At 47.7% G+C, this 23,118-nt stretch overlaps 3 gene segments (V, D, J or C); all 3 read right to left on the bottom strand.

Moving 5' to 3' along the window:
• Nucleotides 1-1,708: 1,708 nt before the first annotated feature.
• On the bottom strand, nucleotides 1,709-6,668 carry LOC125623056 (immunoglobulin lambda constant 1-like). The segment is given in 3 exon segments: nucleotides 1,709-2,406; nucleotides 5,480-5,544; nucleotides 6,592-6,668. Coding segments are annotated over 3 exon segments (465 nt in total).
• Nucleotides 6,669-9,835: 3,167 nt separating this feature from the next.
• Nucleotides 9,836-13,470, bottom strand: LOC142069341 (immunoglobulin lambda constant 1-like). The segment is given in 2 exon segments: nucleotides 9,836-10,542; nucleotides 13,290-13,470. Coding segments are annotated over 2 exon segments (489 nt in total).
• Nucleotides 13,471-16,821: 3,351 nt separating this feature from the next.
• On the bottom strand, nucleotides 16,822-20,451 carry LOC142069340 (immunoglobulin lambda constant 1-like). The segment is given in 2 exon segments: nucleotides 16,822-17,523; nucleotides 20,271-20,451. Coding segments are annotated over 2 exon segments (489 nt in total).
• Nucleotides 20,452-23,118: the final 2,667 nt, after the last annotated feature.

Raw genomic sequence — 23,118 nt, 5'->3', positions numbered from 1 at the left:
ACCACCATCCTCTGCTGGGACCCCAGCCTTGGTTCGGATGCAGGCGTTCCTGGCGGCCTCTCTAGAAGCCAAGATTCTGCATCTGGCATATGCTGGAAAATGCTCCAAGCCCTGTTAGCACCAATACAAGGCAATGTTGGGATCAATATCCAGTATACAGCAGAGATCAGCACTTTCCTGAAGAGAGCCCCTGAGTTGCCTTTAGAAATTAACGCATTGCCAGCAATGACAGCCATGTGCTCTGTATTTCCCAGCTGTTCTCAGCAGTAAATCCCAGCGCTGTCTCCCTGGACAGAGCTGCCATGAGACTCCCACCATTGCTGGGCTATTCCCTCCCCCTGACCTTAGGGGAGCCGCTCTGGTGTCTGCTGCCCAGCAGAGTGTGGGCGTGTGGTGCCCCTCTCGCCAAAGGCAGGGCCAGTAAACGTCTAGGCTGTGAGCTGTGTCCATGCTCAGCTGGTTTCTTATGAATTAAACCAGGGCCCTGGACCCTCCCTCTGACTGTAAATACAACCCCCCCTTAGTGCCTGGTGTGTGTCAGCTCAGCACGGCCAGGGGCGTGAATGGTACCAGCCTAATTTCCTCATTAATGGGCCATAGTTGAAGCCAAGGCTCACGTGCTGTGTTTGACACTTGATCCGGCACCTACTGGAGTTGGTGGGGAAGCTCCTGTGACTTCAATGGTTGAGGCTCAGACCCTGGGAGAATTCCCTGGGTAGTGGAGGGCAGGCCTGAGCCGCCAGCAAAAGTCCCCAAGTCCCATTGTCAGAAGTGACGTAAGTACTCACGCCTGGAGTGTTAATGGTGTTTAAGCATCTAAATATACAGATAGGCACATTGTGGGATTTTGAGAAGCACCTAGTTGCCAAACGCCCATTCATTTCATTGCCTTTTAAATCTGGCCCTTACGCTCCTAAGTCCTATTGACTTTCAGTTGAACTTAGACTTTTAATGGAGTGAGTCACTTTTGAAAATACCCTAAATACTTCATGCAGTTTTTCAGTCCATTCGTCAGTCTATTGCTGTTCACCTGTGCAAGGGAGCAGGACCAATTACTAAACATTGAGCAAAGGAAGTTAATCGCTTTCCAGAGCCTTTTTGTCAATGAAGTAGTGTTAAAATCAGCACACGGTCTGGGTTCCAGTCGTGTACTCGTTGGCACACGCGCTCTCTCTCTCACTCACACACACACACATGCTCTGTCTGATCCTTTCACTCTCATCCTAGCATTGTAAGCTCCTGAAAACTTCTGAGAGCCATTATCCCCTCTGTGCTCTGCACACGCTTGGTGCTCCAGAAATCATCATCTGGATATCTGGGCAGAGAGCTGTCTCCTAAGTCGGTAGTGGCAGGATATTAAAGGCCACTCTTCCAAAGAGGGGTTTGTGTCTATACTGACTAGAAGTAGCCAGGAGCTCTGTTTACAGCCTATCGGAGGAAACCGCCATCAGCAGTGCCCCTCCCTCTACGGGCCAGATTTGGTCACTTATTCCCCTTAGTGTTGAGCTGTCCAGCCAATAGCCCCACTGATTCGAATGAGGCTACTTGAAGAATGACTAATGCTCAGGGAGAAGGTGGTACCGGAATCTGCCCCATGCGAGGGCAGAGGGTGACTCAGTACTAACTCACAGAGCAGCCTGCTCTCTGCAGGGCTAGTGACCCAGCTGAGCATTGACCCAGAGTAAAAAGAACACAATATTAGCTGATAAAAGGTAAATTTATTTTATTGGAAGAGAAGGTGAATATTGCAATTAATACACAAGATGTAAAAGGGACAGAAGAAGTTAAACTCTTCACAGTCACAGCAATAGTCAAATTTTTCCGATTTTATTAATATCCTAACAAGGCTGCATCAGAGACTAAAGCAGGAAGGAGAATTCCAGGGAATGCAGGGAGTGAGAGCGGTGGGGACATGGGAATAAAGACAGGTGTCATATGGATTGGTAAAATCCCCCACCTAAAAGAGGAAGCAGATTTGCTGGAAATCGGCATTATGGGAATGCTACAGAGAGATCCTGGCTCCCTTGGGGAACCCCCTACAGACTGACACGGGAACTGGCCGAGCCCTCCGGGGGTCAGAGGGTTAAGAACACTCTGAGCTCTTCAGGGACTTCTCGAAGTTCTTCCCATCGTGTGTCACCTGGCAGGTGTAGGTCTCATGAGTCTTCCACTTTGATGCATCCAGAGACAGGTAACTGCTGGCCATGAACTTGTTGTCACTCTGTTTGGATGGCTTGGTCGTCTCCACTCCAGTGGAGATCTGCTGGCCGTCAGCTTTCCAAGTGACTTGGACTGAGCCTGGGTAAAAGCTGCCCAGCAGACACACCAGTGTGGCTTTGCTCTTTGTTTTGATCTCTTCCGAGGATGGAGGGAAGAGGTGCACGGTGGGAGATGCCTTTGGCTGACCTACAAGACAAGGAGATTCAGTGTTAGAAAACCCAAATCCAGAGACTGCCAGTGCAGAATGTAAGAAATTCCAGATCTCCGCAAAGGTGCCACAAGTACTCCTTTTCTTTTTGCGAATACAGACTAACACAGCTGTTACTCTAAAACAGATCTCTGCAGTGTAACAAATCCAACTTCTCACAAGCACCATGGGCAGGGTAATGATCTGCAATGTAAGGTGTTCTTGTGGTTAAGGCACAGGACTGGGAATCTGGACACTTGGGGTCCACTCCTAGTTCTGCCACAGGCTTCCTTAGTGAACCTGATGAAGTCACTTACCATCACTGACCTCAGTGCATGCAGGCTTTTTCTCAAGGTTTATGGTTTTTTACATATTTCTAAAGCGCTGAGACACTTGGTGGAAGGTGCTGTAGAAGTGCGAAGTATTATCAGGATTGTTTCCAAGCTCACCTTTTCATTCATTGTTGCTCAGAGAAAGGGAAATACGACTTCTGAACAGCTAGCAACCTCGGCAGTTTGCAGAGAATTCCTCCCTATTAAGTGCAAGATTTTGATACCTTTCCTCACATTGAGTAGCACCTTCCTTCTCAAATGGTGCCATTTAGTGCAGAGGAAGGTGCTACTCATTGAATTAAGTAGGAAGATATTTCCATGGTGAAAACACTCTCTCTCATTTCTCAAGAACAGTCTATCTGAGAATGGGGCTATTTCTTAGGGTCTAAGCTTAGAGTTTAATTTGCCTGTTCAGGCCTTGGGGGCTGCTTCACTAGAGTCACAGAGGAATGTGGGGTAACCCACATATTTCCAAATGAAAAAAATGCTATAACAGATAATTAGAAAAAAAAACAAAACAGTAGGATCCAAAGCATAGGATGGGAGAGCTACATGCACTAAATAGTGTTTTATAGAAAGTAGTATAAAATTCTGAAGTTTTGAGGTGGGGGGGGGAGTTTGTTTGTGAACCATCCTATGGAATTCCACAGCAGGGATAAATTCTCTATTCTGCCAAGTGGGTCGATAAACCCATTGTTGAATCATCATTGTCTGTCTGGGTCTGTAGGTCTCTCCGCTAAGGGTCAGATCTTCTGCTTAACACCTGGGTGACAAACAATCTCCTACCACAGCCTGGTTGCCTGTTCCTGTTGCTGAACAGCCTAGTTACCAAGCAAGCTTGTGTTCAGCAGCTGTAAAGTACAGACTCATTTATGGGACCAATCCCTGCTTCAGGGCCCGATCCAGTGTGCATCTGAGTGTTTTGCTAGATTGGGGCTCAAGACCAGAGGAAAAGGACCTTGCAAACTACCACACTGAGGGTTGATTTCATGGTGGGGGCAGAGTAGATTCCCCTGGGCCCTAGCCTGGTGCTGTGCTGTGTAACTGCATAGAGACGGGGGGACAATGAAGGCACTACCTGCTTAAGAAGGGACGCAAAAGTTTGGGGAATTTTTAAACTCTTAGTAACATTTCTGCAGCAGCAGCCTTGGCGCTGGGGCCAAATTGGGATGCCCGTCCTCGCGCCAGGTTGCGCCTTACTCCACAGGCGGTCGGTCCCATGACATTAGTGGGACTGTATGAAAAGCAATGTGCTACTCGGCATGAGTAGGGCTCCCGCAGTCTGGGCCCTAATTATTTCACGCTTTATGTAGGTCAAAGCAGCCAAGAATGGTATTTGAGCTAATACTGTCAGCCCTGACTTACCGAGCCCTGGCTAAGCCAGGTGCACTAGGTCCCCTAGGCTGTTCTGTAAGTGAAGCCGGCTGGTCCAGCCAGCATCCTGATCACTGAGCTCTGAGCTTGGCAGACACACAATCCAGCCTCTATGAAGCCGTCCAGCCTTTCAGACTGGCCAGCAACCTTGTTAGTGCACAGTTAGTGCAACCTCTTTAAATCCCTTCCCCCTGCAGGCTGCTCCCACCCCACTCCATTTAACTAATATCTTGCATATCTGAAAGGTTTTGGGTGGGTTTGGGTTGCACATCCACACTGAAATCCAATTTTCTCCAAGGTACAATGGAGCAGATCTTCAGTGTCAGGAGTAAGTCAGTCAGTGCAATTAGACTCACTCAGGGTAAGCGTAAATCAGTGTAGTCCATTGCTGGCAAGGAAGCTACATGGATTTACACCATGTGGGGAGCTGGCCATCTATTTTTAAAATTTGATCAGTCCCTTGTCTAGCTCCAACTGAGCAATGCTACAAATAGGGCTGGTTGAAAATGACCCATCAAAACCATTTTCAGTGGAAAATTGGTTTTCCACTGAATGAATATTTTTGTGGCAAGTATCTGCTTTTCTCAAAAAAAAAAAAATCATTTTTTTGTTGAAAATCCGAAAATGGAAAAAGTGGAAATCTTAAGCCAAAACCTCTCAATAACTGAAGCATTCTCGGTTTTCAGCTGAAAATGCTTGTTTGGGATTTTGGGCCCATTGAGATGAAAATGTTTTTTTGTTTTGCTTTTTCTGAAATTATTCACAGAAGAAAACCATATTTTCTGCCCAGCTCTCATTCCTAAGCATTCCCTTCCAACGGCCCCCAACAAATCCGATTTTAAATCACCAGGGAGCAAGGATTTTTATAGCAGATGAGATGTCACGGGATTGGACACCTGTCTGCAGGATCCTGGGGTGAGTGCTGGTGGAGGTCTATTGCGGACAATGGAGCTAAGGCATTGTACGGCACCGGAGAAGCTGACCCGGGATTTCTTTCATACACTGACTAGCACCCGGTGCTAATGAGAAATAGTTCATACCCGAAAAGAAAAAGAGGGAAAATCTTTTCCTGAAGGGGCTAAAACTAGGTCATCGTAAATGGGGACCCAGTGGCAGACTAGGTTTCATGGTCAAATTCAAACTTCTCTTGAGTGGGAAAAGAAAAGAAAATCCAACATGGGCCATGTACACCTGCAATGACTATCCAGAGAGACTAAACGTTCTTCCCAAGACAGTGTAAAGGTCCATATATAAAGTGAGAGGAGTCCCGAGCCCAAGATGAAGACAAAGAAAGCAGGAAAAAAAACATGGAAAACGTACAATACAGCCAGGAGGAGGAAAATTTGAGAGTAATTCAGTGACTTACCAAGGACGGTCAGCTGGGTTCCTCCACCGAAGATCCACCACAGTGACACACGGCTGTACAAAAACCTGTTCCAGTCGATGGCAGGGAGAGGTCACCAGCACTGCCCGTGAGGGGGGAAAAAGAGGTACGGGGCAATTTCCACTGGCACCCCATGGGAGTGCAGGTTTATCCTTTCCGGAGAAACTCATCGTACAATCGGAGGAGTGAAGATTCACTGGGAAATGAAGCAATGGAGTATTCCTTGGGAGAACTCAGAATAAGGCCAAATCCTGGTCCCCGCAGACAGCCCACATAAGAGAGCAGAAGATGGGCTTGTCGTTAAGGCAGTGGATTGGGAGTCAGGAGAGCGGGGTTCATGTCCTGACTCTGCCACAGATTTTGTGCCGTTGGGCAAGTCACATCATCTCTGTGCCTCCATTCCCCGTCTGTAAAATGGGGCAGCACTTCCGTGCCTCCGAGGGTGGTGTAAGGATAAGTTCTGTCGTGTCTCAGAGATGCTCAGGCACTACAGTGATGGCGGCGTGATGGTACCTAGAGGGAACCAAAGGAGCTCTGTGCTCTGGTACCGAGCTGGGTCCCACCACTACAGCGCTCCCCCAACCCCCGCACCGGCTGTGGATCTGCATGCGTGTCTGTGCTGCTGTGCCTGGAGCCCGTGGAGAACGGGTCTGGGTGCTGGAGGGCATGTACACAACTGGACTGCGTGTTGGTCCTTCCACTGCCATTTGGCCAGGACAGGCCAATACTGGGCCACATTCGTCACTGGTGCCATTTTATTGACTTTGGTGGAATTACGTTGGGGAAAGAATGAGGCGCACGAGCTGTCGTGTATGTTACGGATGCGATAACCAAACTTAGAAAGTACGTGTCCGGAACCCCATACATCTGGGAGCACCAGCATCTTTCTCGACCTAATTAATGTACAGCATGTCCCGGTGACCCACCAATAAGTGTCAGTGAAGAGACAGATCAGACATGCCAGGGGCTGCACACGCGTGGATCGGGTGTGATCCAAACCACGTGCTGTCCTTGTCTACTCTCTGAATAGCGCAGCCTCCCTGCACCTGTTCGTGAGAAGCTAAGACGTCCCCTCCCCCATTGTCCTAACGTACCTGATCGGGATCTTCAGATCGTCCAGGGGGTCGCTCTGACTCACTGAGCACAGCCCTTCTGCCAGAAGCTGCGTCATGACGTCCTGTGTTCACTCTCAGCTGAGCCATGCAGGGGGCTGGTGAAGTCTCCACATTGGACGTGCCTGAGGAAGGGCTGAAGATCCATGTGCCATGAAACCGATGGCCACCACGCTCTGTCTGAACCCCAGCAGTGGGTCAGGTGCAGGCATTGCTGGAAGCCCCGAGTCAAGCAAGATGCTCAGAACCTTTGGTGTTTGTAAAAGCCGTGTCCATCGCACAGCTGGCATATGCTGGAAAATGCCCCAGACCCTGTTGGCACCAATACAAGGCCAGGCTGGTATCTGCCCATGTGCAGTGCGCAGCAGAGATCAGCACTTTCCTCGAGGGAGCCCCCAGTTGCCTTTAGAAATTAACACATTGCCCCCAACGACAGCCATGTGCTCTGTATTTCCCAGCTGTTCTCAGCAGTAAACCCCAGCGCTGTCTCCCTGGACGGAGCTGCCATGAGACTCCCACCATTGCTGGGCTATTCCCTCCCCCTGACCTTAGGGGAGCCGCTCTGGTGTCTGCTGCCCAGCAGAGCGTGGGCGTGTGGTGCCCCTCTCGCCAAAGGCAGGGCCAGTAAACGTCCAGGCTGTGAGCTGTGTCCATGCTCAGCTGGTTTCTTATGAATTAAACCAGGGCCCTGGACCCTCCCTCTGACTGTAAACACGAACCCCCCCTTAGTGCCTGGTGTGCGTCAACTCAGCACGGCCAGGGGCGTGAATGGTACCAGCCTAATTTCCTCATTAATGGGCCCTAGTTGAAGCCAAGGAGGTTCACGTGCTGTGTTTGACACTTGATCCGGCACCTACTGGAGTTGGTGGGGAAGAGCCTGTGACTTCAGTGGCTCAGGCTCAGACGCTGTGAGAATTCCCTGGGTAGGGAGGGGAGGCCTCAGCCGCTGGCAAATGTGCTGAAGTCCCCTTGTCAGAAGTGACTTCAGCATGTTGGGCCGGAGTGTTAAAGGTATTTAAGCACCTATATGTACAGGATGGCACCTAGCGGGATTTTCAAAAGCACCTAGCTGCCAAACGCCCATTCATTTCATTGCCTTTTAAATCTGGCCCTTACACTTCTAAATCCTATTGACTTTCAGTTGAACTTAGACTTTTAATGGAGTTAGTCACTTTTGAAAACACCTTAAATACTTCATGTAGCTTGTCAGTCCATTCATCAGTCTATTGTAGTTTACACGTGCAAGGCAACAGAGCCTTTTTGTCAATGAAGTAGTGTTAAAATCAGCGCACACCCTGAATTCGAGTAGCGAACTCCATGGCCCATGCTCGTTCTCCCTCTCATACACACGTTCTGTGTGAGCTGCTGAAAACTTCTGAGAGCCATTGTCTCCTCTGTGTACTGCACACTCTTGGGGCTCCACAAATCATAACCTGGAATTCTTACCCCCGACACCATGTACAGACCTGTTTGTGTAGGGGGGAATGGTGGGACAGCTGGTCTGGGGACGTTAAACATACTTTGTGAAGTTTAGAACCCTTCATTCTTTCAAACTCATCCATATCGCAGCCTCCCTCTGCTCCCTTTCCGCTTAACCCCTTCTGTAGGAGGTGGCAGTGCATGACTGGCCATCCATCCACCCATCCATGTCACCCGTATTGTGAGAGGCGACAGCATGGTGGTATCTGACCAATACGTGGCATATGTGATACAAATGTATCCCTTTACCTCCCTGGCCCCAGGACTGTCAGGGAATCAGGGTCTCCTTTGGCTGGTGGCCCAGCACGGCTTGGGGTCCATGATAAATGTCTTTGTGATGCAAATTCCCAGCTGTACACACTGTGCATGCTGCTGTCTGGGAAGGGTGAGACAGACCCCGGAGCTCCCCTCCGAGTATCCAGTCTCACATGAAACTGATTCCCCAGGACAACTATGGGGTAATTAATGGGACACAAATTGTCTGCTCTGGCCTGTCAAGGCTCAAATTGTGCAAAAGCCCAGAAGTAACAAAGGCCTGAGTGTTTCCAGAGAATCCAGATCATCAGTAATGTTTTGATTTCATTTGAAAAGCATCTTGAATCTGAAGACTCCCAAAGCACTTTACTCATTTACACAGTTGGTCAAACTGCACATAAAGGTCACTGCCTTCCCCTCTGGCTGAAACACAGCAGGTGTGTCTCAGTGGCCAGCAGCACTTGTTTAATTCAGGCAGATTTCCATGTGCAGCTGCCCCTGCTGGGAGGGCAGGTTGGGTGCGTAGGGAGCTGTCCCCCAAGTTGGTATTTAATATCCTGCCCAGTGGAACTCATCCAAAGAGGTCCTGTGTGTCTCTACTGACCAGAAGTAGCCAGGAGCTCTGTTTATAGCCTAACCCAGGGACCAACCTGCAGCAGTGTCGTGCCCCTCACTCTATGGGCCAGATTTGGACGCTTATTCCCCTGAGTCCTGAGCTGTTCAGCCAATAACCCATTGACTGACTCTAATGAGGCTTCTTGAAGAATGACTAAAGGGAGAAAACGGGAGCCGGAATCTGCCCCCTGCGAGGGCAGAGGGTGACTCAGTACTAACTCACAGAGCAGACTGGTCTCTGCAGGGCTAGTGACCCAGCTGAGCATTGAGCCAGCCTAGCCCTGCTGGTCTGTTGGGAGGTGCCAGGATCCCAGCACAAGCAGGGCTGGCTTCAGAGCCACGAGGGTTTGCATTACGCTCTCATGCAGCCCATGATCCCCAGTGATTCCCTAACGCAACGTGTGCTCTGCAGAGAGATTTGTGCAGCAGCAATTGTCACCCCTCCCAGAAGGCTGGCTGAGAGCCAGAGTGACCCGTGTTAGGGGAGAACAGTCACAGCTTGGGTAATGATCCCTCTGTGACATCTCTCCCCCTCCCCTGATCTCCATGATATTACACGTTTCAGAGGAACAGCCGTGTTAGTCTGTATTCGCAAAAAGAAAAGGAGTACTTGTGGCACCTTAGAGACTAACCAATTTATTTGAGCATGAGCTTTCGTGAGCCACAGCTCACTTCATCAGATGTGATGTGATGTGATTCATCTGATGAAGTGAGCTGTGGCTCACGAAAGCTCATGCTCAAATAAATTGGTTAGTCTCTAAGGTGCCACAAGTACTCCTTTTCTTTTTATGATATTACACGTCACTCAGCGTTACTTCTCCCTTAGCTTGTCTGAAACCCCAAAGCCAACGAGATCTCTACAAAAAAGAAAACCATATTGGCTGATAAAAGGTAAGTTTATTTTATTGGAAGATTATGTGAATATTGCAATTAATACATCAGGAGAAAAGGGGACAGAAGAAGTTAAACCCTTCAGAGTCACAGCGATAGTCAAATTTTTCTGATTTTATTAATATCCTAACAAGGCTGCATCAGAGACTAAAGCAGGAAGGACATTTCCAGGGAATGCAGGGGGTGAGAGCAGTGGGGACGTGGGAATAAAGACAGGTGTCATATGGATTGGTAAAATCTCCCACCTTAAACAGGAAGGAGTTTTGCTGGAAATCAGCATTATGGGAATGCTACAGACAGATCCTGGTTCCCTTGGGGAACCCCCTACAGACTGACTCGGGAACCAGCTGAGCCCCCTGTGGTCAGAGGGCTAAGAACACTCTGAGCTCTTCAGGGACTTCTCGAAGTTCTTCCCATCGTGTGTCACCTGGCAGGTGTAGGTCTCATGAGTCTTCCACTTTGATGCATCCAGAGACAGGTAACTGCTGGCCATGAACTTGTTGTCACTCTGTTTGGATGGCTTGGTCGTCTCCACTCCAGTGGAGATCTGCTGGCCGTCAGCTTTCCAAGTGACTTGGACTGAGCCTGGGTAAAAGCTGCCCAGCAGACACACCAGTGTGGCTTTGCTCTTTGTTTTGATCTCTTCCGAGGATGGAGGGAAGAGGTGCACGGTAGGAGATGCCTTTGGCTGACCTACAAGACAAGGAGATTCAGTGTTAGAAAACCCAAATCCAGAGATTGCCAGTGCAGAATGTTCGACGTTCCAGATCTCTGCCGTGTAACAAATCCAACTTTTCAGAAGTGCCGTGGGCAGGGTAATGATCTGAGATGTAAGATGTTTTTCTGGTTAAGGCACAGGACTAGGAATCAGGGACCCAATCCTTGGTCTCTCATGTGCTTCCTTAGTGAACCTGGCCTAGTTAGTAACTGCCACTATGCCTGTAAAAGGGGATATCACTTTACTCATTCTTTTTGTCCCTTGAATCACTGAAGGCTTGATCCCATATTCCTCCTGCACAGGTATCTCCTATTGACTTCAAATAACAACTTGGGGCCTGCAAGAGGTACAGTGTTGGTGCTAAAGGGAAGAAAAATCAATTGGTGTGAAAGGGAGTAGAGAATTGCATTGCAATCTGTATGCACTGGACTTCTCGCAAGAGCCTTTCACAAAGGAATGCTGCAGCTGATTCTGCATTGTGCTGCATTTTAGAAATCTAAAAGCAGCTTTCTAAGGATTTTGTACTATGTTCTGGTTATTTATTCGGCGTTATTTCTTAGGGTCTAAGCTTCGCTTCGAGTTTAATGTGTGTGGTTAGGGCATCAGAAGCCACTTCAGTGCCCAGAGAGGAATCCAGGGTAACCCACATTTTTCCTTGTGGAACAAACCTATAAAACGTAATAACAAAGCAACCAGAATGATCCAAAGGATGGGATATGGGGTCTCGACACATTTCAGAGTGTTTCATATAATGTACCGTAAAATTCTATGGAGTTCAAGTAAGAGACTTTTTTTCTTTTTTTAACTATTCTATGGTATTCTATAGCAGGAAGAAAGTCTCTATATATTAAATTCTGCAAGTTGGGTCAATAAAGCTGTTCAGCAGTTATCATCGTCTGTCACATTCTGCAGGCCTTTCTACTAAGGGAACGTACGTTTGAAAAAGACCTCAACGGGAAATAATCTCCTTAACTCCTCCTGTGATATGCCGGCTGCTGAATAGCCTCGTTACCAAGTTGGCTTGTTGCTGAACCATTTTCAGAAGCTCGTAATGTACAGACTCCTGTATGGGAGGAATCCCAGCCAAAGGACTGGAGCCAGTATGTGTCTAAGTGCCTTGCTGGATGCGGGGCCAAGACAAGCAAAAGGGACATTGCAAAATATCACAGTATTGGTTGATGTCAGGGTGGGTACAGAGTAGAGTCCCCTGCCCCCTTGCACGATGTTGTGCTATGTTACTGCATGGAGCTATGGAGACAATAAGGGACCTCCTGGCTTAGGAATGGACACAGAAGTTTGTGGCATTTTTAACCCCCTAGTAAAAGGCACCCATGAACGCCACAAGTTTTGTCTTTCAATTGGCAGTGTAGCCAAAGCCTATGTAAAGTCCGCTGGCAGCCCTAGAATACCAGTCTAGGAAGGCGTCCAGCCTTTCCAGACTGGCCAGCAACCTTGTTAGTGTGCTCCAGGCTTGAGAGAGGCAATTAGTGCAGTCTCTTTCAAGCCCTCTCCCCGCGCAGTCTGGTCCAATCTCACCCCATTTATCTGTAACTCTCCATATTTCAAAGGTGTCCCTCAGCACTGTCAGAAAATCAGGTCTGAGTGGTATTCCCAAACTGAAATCCACGATAGCTACAGTCGTCCAAGGGACAGTGGAACTGATCCTCCGGGTCATGAGTAAGTCACTCAGTGCAGTTACACTCGCTCAGTGTAAGTGTAAATCCGTGTAGTTCCATTACTGCCAAGGGGGCTACACTGATTTACACCACATGAGCATTTGCTCTTATATTTTTAAGATTACATCAATCTCTTAACTCGTTCTCAATTAGCAATTCTACAAAAAGGGCTGGTCAAAAATGACTCACTCTATCTCCTGTCAGTTAACAATTGGGGTTTTATCTCAACGGACGTTTTGACGGAAAGTGTCTCATGTCGAAGGAATTTCTGGTTGGAAACTCAAGTTTCTGCAGATATCTGGGGATTTTTTCCCCTGTTTTCAGTAATTATTTTGTGAAAATGTTTCATTTTTGATTTTTTTTGCCAAAAATCTATTTTCTGCTGAGAATTTTGACAAAAATAACATTTTTAATTTTTGTTGAAATTTTCCAGAAAATGAAACCCATTTAGTGACTAACTCTTACCAAAATGAATAGTCTTCAAACTACTCCAGAAGATCAGATTTCAAATCACAAAGGACAAATTATTTTTAGATCAGATTAGATTTCAAGGGGTTGTACAACTATTTTAAGAAGGTTTAGATGCGTTTTGGTGGACATCTATTGAAAACAAAGGGACTATGTTGTTTTAGCTGGCTGAGAATCTGGCCCTTGGTTTCTTTCACATATTGGAAAAACCCAGTGCGAATAAGTAAGAAATGTCTAGTCCATGAAAACCAAAAACAAGGTAGAAAATATTTTCTTTTAGATGCTAACACCAGTTATTTAAAAATTGGGACCCAACAGCAAAATCTGGGTAGGTTTCATGGGCAAATTCAGAAACCTGTTCATTGGGAAAAGATAAAAAAACCATCCAGCATGGGACATCTACACCCTGTTCTGAGTCCGGACGGGCTAAATATTGTTCTCAACACCGTATGAAGGTCTGAGTGTATAGTAAGAGGAGACCCAAGCCTGGATCAAAGGCAGAAAAGGAGGAAAAAATCATGGAAACATTGCAGTCTTGGCATTGAGAAGGAAAGTTGGAGTGTAATTCAGTGACTTACCAAGGACGGTCAGCTGGGTCCCTCCACCGAAGACATACCACAGTGACACACGGCTGTACAAAAACCAGTCATGTTCAATGGCAAGGAAAGGTCTCCACCACTGCACTTGTGGAGAAAATGGCCATGGAACAACTTCTGATGGCCCTCCATGAGCGGGAATGTTCATCCTTTCTGGAGAAGTTCATAGTACAATTGATTGATTGAATGAAGATCCATTGGGAGGTGAAGCACTAGAGTATTCCTTGGGAGAGCTGACATGGGGCCAAATCCTGGTCCACGCATGCGCACCACATAAGAGAGCAGAAGATTGTCTTGTTGTTAAGCCACTGGAGTGGGAATCAGGAGACGGGGGTTCAAGTCCTGGCTCTGCCACAGACTGATGTTGTGCCCTTGGGCAAGCCACATAATCTCTGTGCCTCAATATCCTATCTATAAAATGGGGATAGTACTTCCCTATTTCACAAGGGTGCTGTAAGGATAAATTCTTTTATGACTGTGAGATGCTCATGTTGGATATACCCTGTTTCTAAAACACGTGTCTGTAACCCACACCCCTGGGAGCACTGGCCTCTCTAAAGACATAGTGTAAAAACTCTCCTAACACCACACCAACAAGTGTCTGCAAAGAAACAGATCTGCCATGCTGGGGCTGCACGTGTGTGGATAGGAAACCAACACCATGTGCTGTCCTCGTCTCATCTGGATAGTGCAGCCTTCCCTGCACCTATCAGTAAGAAGCTACCACATCCTGCCTTACCTGATCAGATAGTCCATAGGGCCAGGGGTCGCTCTGAAGAAGCTGCATCATCATGTTCTGTCTTGTATTTGGCTGGTGAAGTCTCCACACTGGACGTGTCCAAGGACCAAGTAAATAATGCTCAAGATCCATGTGCCATGAAACCAATCACCACCATCCTCTGCTGCAACCCTGTTAGTACCAATACAAGGCAATGTTGGGATCAGTGTCCAGTGTGCAGCAGAGATGAGTGCTTCCCTGAAGGGAGCCCCCCATTTGCCTTGAGAAATTAACAGAGTGTCCCCAACGACAGCCATGTGCTCTGTATTTCCCAGCTGTTCTCAGCAGTAAATCCCAGCGCTGTTTCCCTGGACAGAGCTGCCATGAGACTCCCACCATTGCTGGGCTATTCCCTCCCCCTGACCTTAGGGGAGCCGCTCTGGTGTCTGCTGCCCAGCAAAGCGTGGGCGTGTGGTGCCCCTCTCACCAAAGGCAGGGCCAGTAAACGTCTAGGCTGTGAGCTGTGTCCATGCTCAGCTGGTTTCTTATGAATTAAACCAGGGCCCTGGACCCTCCCTCTGACTGTAAATACAAACCCCCCTCAGCGCCTGGTGTGTGTCAGCTCAGCACGGCCAGGGGCGTGAATGGTACCAGCCTAATTTCCTCATTAATGGGCCCTAGTTGAAGCCAAGGAGGTTCACGTGCTGTGTTTGACACTTGATCCGGCACCTACTGGAGTTGGTGGGGAAGCTCCTGTGACTTCAGTGGCTCAGGCTCAGACCCTGGGAGAATTCCCTGGGTAGTGGAGGGCAGGCCTGAGCCGCCAGCAAATGTGCCCAAGTCCCATTGTCAGAAGTGACATAAGCACAAGGGGACAGAAAGTTAAAGGTATTTAAGCACCTATAGTTACAGGCAGGCGCCTAGTGGGATTTTCAAAAGCACCTAGTTGCCAAACGCCCATTCATTTCATTGTCTTTTAAATCTGGCCCTTACGCTCCTAAGTCCTATTGACTTTCAGTTGAACTTAGACTCTTAATGCAGTGAGTCACTTTTGAAAAACCCTAAATACTTCATGCAGTTTTTCAGTCCATTCGTCAGTCTATTGCTGTTCACGTGTGCAAGGGAACAGGACCAATTACTAAACATTGAGCAAAGGAAGTTAATCGCTTTCCAGAGCCCTTTTGTCAATGAAGTAGTGTGAAAATCGTCGCACGCTCTGGGTTCTAGTAGTGCACTGATTAGCACATGCGCGCGCTCTCTCTCTCCCTCTCTCTCTCTGATCCTTTCACTCTCCGACTTGCATTGTAGGGGCCTGAAAACTTCTGAGAGCCATTGTCTGCTCTGTGCTCTGCACTCTCTTGGTACTCTACAAATCATCATCTGAATATCTTAAGCCCCCCAAGTACAGACGTGTGTGTGTGAGGGTGTTGGGATGGTAGGACAAATCGGTGTGGGGATGTTAAAAATACTTATTCATAAAACCATCATTCTTTAAAACTCATCCATAGTGCAGCTTCCCGCAGCTCCCCTTCCCCCTTATTCGTTTCTGGAGGAGGTGGAAGTGCATGACAACCGCTCTCCGTGAGGCAAGTTCCCAGCTGTACACAGGGTGCATGCTGCTGTCTGGGAAGGGTGAGACAGTCTCCAGGGCGCTCCTCAGAGTATCCAGTCTCACATGCAACATGAAACTGATCCCCGGACCCCCAGCTCCATTTATGAGTTTTAATGGATCACAAACTGACTGCTTTGGCCCCTCAAGGCCCAAACTGTGCAACACACAAAACGTACTAAGGGCCACAGTGTTGTGCACCCAGAGAATCCAGATCATCAGGAATGCTCTGATTTAGTTCTAAATAATGAGGCTTTTCAAATGGAATAGCTTGACTCTGAAGGCTCCGAAAGCACTTCACACGCTTACACAGCTGGCCACACTGGGCATGAGGGTGGCCCCCTTCCTCTCCGGCTGAAACACAGCAGGTGTCACCCAGGGGCCAACAGGACGAGTTTCTTTCAGGCAGATTTCCATGTACAGCTGCCCCTGAAGGGAGGGCCGGTTGGGTGGGTAGAGAGCTGTCGGCCAGGTTGGTGTTGGCAGGATATAGAAGGCCACTCTTCCAAAGAGGGGTTTGTGTCTCTACTGACCAGAAGTAGCCAGGAGCTCTGTTTGCAGCCTATCCGAGAGAACAGTCTGCAGGACTGTCATGCCCCTCACTCTATGGGCCAGATTTGGACGCTTGTTCCCCTGAGTGTTGACTTGTTCAGCCAATAGCCCCAATGATTCCAATGAGGCTTCTTGAAGAATGACTAATGCTCAGGGAGAAGATGGGAGCGGAAATCTGCCCCCTGCGAGGGCAGAGGGTGACTCAGTACTAACTCACAGAGCGGACTGCTCTTTGCAAGGCGAGTGACCCAGCTGAGCATTGAGCCAGCCTAGCCCTGCTGGTCTGTTGGGAGGTGCCAGGATCCCAGCACAAGCAGGGCTGGCTGCAGAGCCACGGGGGTTGCATTAAGCTCTCATGCAGCTCACGATCCCCCCAGTGATTCCCTAACACAGCGTGTGCTCTGGAGAGAGATTTGTGCAGCAGCAATTGTCACACCTCCCAGAAGGCTGGCTGAGAGCCAGAGTGACCAGTGTTAGGGGAGAACTGTCACAGCTTGGGTAATGATTCCTCTGTGACATCTCTCCCCCTCCTCTGATCTCCATGATATTACATGTCACTAAGCATTACTTCTCCCTTAGCTTGTCTGAAACCCCAAAGCCAATGAGATCCCTACTAAAAAGAAAACCATATTGGCTGATAAAAGGTAAGTTTATTTTATTGGAAGATTATGTGAATATTGCAATTAATACACAAGATGTAAAAGGGACAGAAGAAGTTAAACTCTTCACAGATACAGCAATAGTCAATTTTTTCCGATTTTATTAATATCGTAACAAGGCTGCATCAGAGACTAAAGCAGGAAGGACATTTCCAGGGAATGCAGGGGGTGAGAGCAGTGGGGACATGGGAATAAAGACAGGTGTCATATGGATTGGTAAAATCCCCCACCTAAAAGAGGAAGCAGATTTGCTGGAAATCGGCATTATGGGAATGCTACAGAGAGATCCTGGCTCCCTTGGGGAACCCCCTACAGACTGACACGGGAACCAGCTGAGCCCCCTGTGGTCAGAGGGCTAAGAACACTCTGAGCTCTTCAGGGACTTCTCGAAGTTCTTCCCATCGTGTGTCACCTGGCAGGTGTAGGTCTCATGAGTCTTCCACTTTGATGCATCCAGAGACAGGTAACTGCTGGCCATGAACTTGTTGTCACTCTGTTTGGATGGCTTGGTCGTCTCCACTCCAGTGGAGATCTGCTGGCCGTCAGCTTTCCAAGTGACTTGGACTGAGCCTGGGTAAAAGCTGCCCAGCAGACACACCAGTGTGGCTTTGCTCTTTGTTTTGATCTCTTCCGAGGATGGAGGGAAGAGGTGCACGGTAGGAGATGCCTTTGGCTGACCTACAAGACAAGGAGATTCAGTGTTAGAAAACCCAAATCCAGAGATTGCCAGTGCAGAATGTTCGACGTTCCAGATCTCTGCCGTGTAACAAATCCAACTTTTCAGAAGTGCCGTGGGCAGGGTAATGATCTGAGATGTAAGATGTTTTTCTGGTTAAGGCACAGGACTAGGAATCAGGGACCCAATCCTTGGTCTCTCATGTGCTTCCTTAGTGAACCTGGCCTAGTTAGTAACTGCCACTATGCCTGTAAAAGGGGATATCACTTTACTCATTCTTTTTGTCCCTTGAATCACTGAAGGCTTGATCCCATATTCCTCCTGCACAGGTATCTCCTATTGACTTCAAATAACAACTTGGGGCCTGCAAGAGGTACAGTGTTGGTGCTAAAGGGAAGAAAAATCAATTGGTGTGAAAGGGAGTAGAGAATTGCATTGCAATCTGTATGCACTGGACTTCTCGCAAGAGCCTTTCACAAAGGAATGCTGCAGCTGATTCTGCATTGTGCTGCATTTTAGAAATCTAAAAGCAGCTTTCTAAGGATTTTGTACTATGTTCTGGTTATTTATTCGGCGTTATTTCTTAGGGTCTAAGCTTCGCTTCGAGTTTAATGTGTGTGGTTAGGGCATCAGAAGCCACTTCAGTGCCCAGAGAGGAATCCAGGGTAACCCACATTTTTCCTTGTGGAACAAACCTATAAAACGTAATAACAAAGCAACCAGAATGATCCAAAGGATGGGATATGGGGTCTCGACACATTTCAGAGTGTTTCATATAATGTACCGTAAAATTCTATGGAGTTCAAGTAAGAGACTTTTTTTCTTTTTTTAACTATTCTATGGTATTCTATAGCAGGAAGAAAGTCTCTATATATTAAATTCTGCAAGTTGGGTCAATAAAGCTGTTCAGCAGTTATCATCGTCTGTCACATTCTGCAGGCCTTTCTACTAAGGGAACGTACGTTTGAAAAAGACCTCAACGGGAAATAATCTCCTTAACTCCTCCTGTGATATGCCGGCTGCTGAATAGCCTCGTTACCAAGTTGGCTTGTTGCTGAACCATTTTCAGAAGCTCGTAATGTACAGACTCCTGTATGGGAGGAATCCCAGCCAAAGGACTGGAGCCAGTATGTGTCTAAGTGCCTTGCTGGATGCGGGGCCAAGACAAGCAAAAGGGACATTGCAAAATATCACAGTATTGGTTGATGTCAGGGTGGGTACAGAGTAGAGTCCCCTGCCCCCTTGCACGATGTTGTGCTATGTTACTGCATGGAGCTATGGAGACAATAAGGGACCTCCTGGCTTAGGAATGGACACAGAAGTTTGTGGCATTTTTAACCCCCTAGTAAAAGGCACCCATGAACGCCACAAGTTTTGTCTTTCAATTGGCAGTGTAGCCAAAGCCTATGTAAAGTCCGCTGGCAGCCCTAGAATACCAGTCTAGGAAGGCGTCCAGCCTTTCCAGACTGGCCAGCAACCTTGTTAGTGTGCTCCAGGCTTGAGAGAGGCAATTAGTGCAGTCTCTTTCAAGCCCTCTCCCCGCGCAGTCTGGTCCAACCTCACCCCATTTATCTGTAACTCTCCATATTTCAAAGGTGTCCCTCAGCACTGTCAGAAAATCAGGTCTGAGTGGTATTCCCAAACTGAAATCCACGATAGCTACAGTCGTCCAAGGGACAGTGGAACTGATCCTCCGGGTCATGAGTAAGTCACTCAGTGCAGTTACACTCGCTCAGTGTAAGTGTAAATCCGTGTAGTTCCATTACTGCCAAGGGGGCTACACTGATTTACACCACATGAGCATTTGCTCTTATATTTTTAAGATTACATCAATCTCTTAACTCGTTCTCAATTAGCAATTCTACAAAAAGGGCTGGTCAAAAATGACTCACTCTATCTCCTGTCAGTTAACAATTGGGGTTTTATCTCAACGGACGTTTTGACGGAAAGTGTCTCATGTCGAAGGAATTTCTGGTTGGAAACTCAAGTTTCTGCAGATATCTGGGGATTTTTTCCCCTGTTTTCAGTAATTATTTTGTGAAAATGTTTCATTTTTGATTTTTTTTGCCAAAAATCTATTTTCTGCTGAGAATTTTGACAAAAATAACATTTTTAATTTTTGTTGAAATTTTCCAGAAAATGAAACCCATTTAGTGACTAACTCTTACCAAAATGAATAGTCTTCAAACTACTCCAGAAGATCAGATTTCAAATCACAAAGGACAAATTATTTTTAGATCAGATTAGATTTCAAGGGGTTGTACAACTATTTTAAGAAGGTTTAGATGCGTTTTGGTGGACATCTATTGAAAACAAAGGGACTATGTTGTTTTAGCTGGCTGAGAATCTGGCCCTTGGTTTCTTTCACATATTGGAAAAACCCAGTGCGAATAAGTAAGAAATGTCTAGTCCATGAAAACCAAAAACAAGGTAGAAAATATTTTCTTTTAGATGCTAACACCAGTTATTTAAAAATTGGGACCCAACAGCAAAATCTGGGTAGGTTTCATGGGCAAATTCAGAAACCTGTTCATTGGGAAAAGATAAAAAAACCATCCAGCATGGGACATCTACACCCTGTTCTGAGTCCGGACGGGCTAAATATTGTTCTCAACACCGTATGAAGGTCTGAGTGTATAGTAAGAGGAGACCCAAGCCTGGATCAAAGGCAGAAAAGGAGGAAAAAATCATGGAAACATTGCAGTCTTGGCATTGAGAAGGAAAGTTGGAGTGTAATTCAGTGACTTACCAAGGACGGTCAGCTGGGTCCCTCCACCGAAGACATACCACAGTGACACACGGCTGTACAAAAACCAGTCATGTTCAATGGCAAGGAAAGGTCTCCACCACTGCACTTGTGGAGAAAATGGCCATGGAACAACTTCTGATGGCCCTCCATGAGCGGGAATGTTCATCCTTTCTGGAGAAGTTCATAGTACAATTGATTGATTGAATGAAGATCCATTGGGAGGTGAAGCACTAGAGTATTCCTTGGGAGAGCTGACATGGGGCCAAATCCTGGTCCACGCATGCGCACCACATAAGAGAGCAGAAGATTGTCTTGTTGTTAAGCCACTGGAGTGGGAATCAGGAGACGGGGGTTCAAGTCCTGGCTCTGCCACAGACTGATGTTGTGCCCTTGGGCAAGCCACATAATCTCTGTGCCTCAATATCCTATCTATAAAATGGGGATAGTACTTCCCTATTTCACAAGGGTGCTGTAAGGATAAATTCTTTTATGACTGTGAGATGCTCATGTTGGATATACCCTGTTTCTAAAACACGTGTCTGTAACCCACACCCCTGGGAGCACTGGCCTCTCTAAAGACATAGTGTAAAAACTCTCCTAACACCACACCAACAAGTGTCTGCAAAGAAACAGATCTGCCATGCTGGGGCTGCACGTGTGTGGATAGGAAACCAACACCATGTGCTGTCCTCGTCTCATCTGGATAGTGCAGCCTTCCCTGCACCTATCAGTAAGAAGCTACCACATCCTGCCTTACCTGATCAGATAGTCCATAGGGCCAGGGGTCGCTCTGAAGAAGCTGCATCATCATGTTCTGTCTTGTATTTGGCTGGTGAAGTCTCCACACTGGACGTGTCCAAGGACCAAGTAAATAATGCTCAAGATCCATGTGCCATGAAACCAATCACCACCATCCTCTGCTGCAACCCTGTTAGTACCAATACAAGGCAATGTTGGGATCAGTGTCCAGTGTGCAGCAGAGATGAGTGCTTCCCTGAAGGGAGCCCCCCATTTGCCTTGAGAAATTAACAGAGTGTCCCCAACGACAGCCATGTGCTCTGTATTTCCCAGCTGTTCTCAGCAGTAAATCCCAGCGCTGTTTCCCTGGACAGAGCTGCCATGAGACTCCCACCATTGCTGGGCTATTCCCTCCCCCTGACCTTAGGGGAGCCGCTCTGGTGTCTGCTGCCCAGCAAAGCGTGGGCGTGTGGTGCCCCTCTCACCAAAGGCAGGGCCAGTAAACGTCTAGGCTGTGAGCTGTGTCCATGCTCAGCTGGTTTCTTATGAATTAAACCAGGGCCCTGGACCCTCCCTCTGACTGTAAATACAAACCCCCCTCAGCGCCTGGTGTGTGTCAGCTCAGCACGGCCAGGGGCGTGAATGGTACCAGCCTAATTTCCTCATTAATGGGCCCTAGTTGAAGCCAAGGAGGTTCACGTGCTGTGTTTGACACTTGATCCGGCACCTACTGGAGTTGGTGGGGAAGCTCCTGTGACTTCAGTGGCTCAGGCTCAGACCCTGGGAGAATTCCCTGGGTAGTGGAGGGCAGGCCTGAGCCGCCAGCAAATGTGCCCAAGTCCCATTGTCAGAAGTGACATAAGCACAAGGGGACAGAAAGTTAAAGGTATTTAAGCACCTATAGTTACAGGCAGGCGCCTAGTGGGATTTTCAAAAGCACCTAGTTGCCAAACGCCCATTCATTTCATTGCCTTTTAAATCTGGCCCTTACGCTCCTAAGTCCTATTGACTTTCAGTTGAACTTAGACTCTTAATGCAGTGAGTCACTTTTGAAAAACCCTAAATACTTCATGCAGTTTTTCAGTCCATTCGTCAGTCTATTGCTGTTCACGTGTGCAAGGGAACAGGACCAATTACTAAACATTGAGCAAAGGAAGTTAATCGCTTTCCAGAGCCCTTTTGTCAATGAAGTAGTGTGAAAATCGTCGCACGCTCTGGGTTCTAGTAGTGCACTGATTAGCACATGCGCGCGCTCTCTCTCTCCCTCTCTCTCTCTGATCCTTTCACTCTCCGACTTGCATTGTAGGGGCCTGAAAACTTCTGAGAGCCATTGTCTGCTCTGTGCTCTGCACTCTCTTGGTACTCTACAAATCATCATCTGAATATCTTAAGCCCCCCAAGTACAGACGTGTGTGTGTGAGGGTGTTGGGATGGTAGGACAAATCGGTGTGGGGATGTTAAAAATACTTATTCATAAAACCATCATTCTTTAAAACTCATCCATAGTGCAGCTTCCCGCAGCTCCCCTTCCCCCTTATTCGTTTCTGGAGGAGGTGGAAGTGCATGACAACCGCTCTCCGTGAGGCAAGTTCCCAGCTGTACACAGGGTGCATGCTGCTGTCTGGGAAGGGTGAGACAGTCTCCAGGGCGCTCCTCAGAGTATCCAGTCTCACATGCAACATGAAACTGATCCCCGGACCCCCAGCTCCATTTATGAGTTTTAATGGATCACAAACTGACTGCTTTGGCCCCTCAAGGCCCAAACTGTGCAACACACAAAACGTACTAAGGGCCACAGTGTTGTGCACCCAGAGAATCCAGATCATCAGGAATGCTCTGATTTAGTTCTAAATAATGAGGCTTTTCAAATGGAATAGCTTGACTCTGAAGGCTCCGAAAGCACTTCACACGCTTACACAGCTGGCCACACTGGGCATGAGGGTGGCCCCCTTCCTCTCCGGCTGAAACACAGCAGGTGTCACCCAGGGGCCAACAGGACGAGTTTCTTTCAGGCAGATTTCCATGTACAGCTGCCCCTGAAGGGAGGGCCGGTTGGGTGGGTAGAGAGCTGTCGGCCAGGTTGGTGTTGGCAGGATATAGAAGGCCACTC

Source organism: Caretta caretta, chromosome 15 (genome assembly GCF_965140235.1).
Source record: "Caretta caretta isolate rCarCar2 chromosome 15, rCarCar1.hap1, whole genome shotgun sequence".
NCBI classification, from domain to species: domain Eukaryota; kingdom Metazoa; phylum Chordata; order Testudines; family Cheloniidae; genus Caretta; species Caretta caretta.
This window is presented reverse-complemented; position numbering and strand designations above follow the sequence as displayed.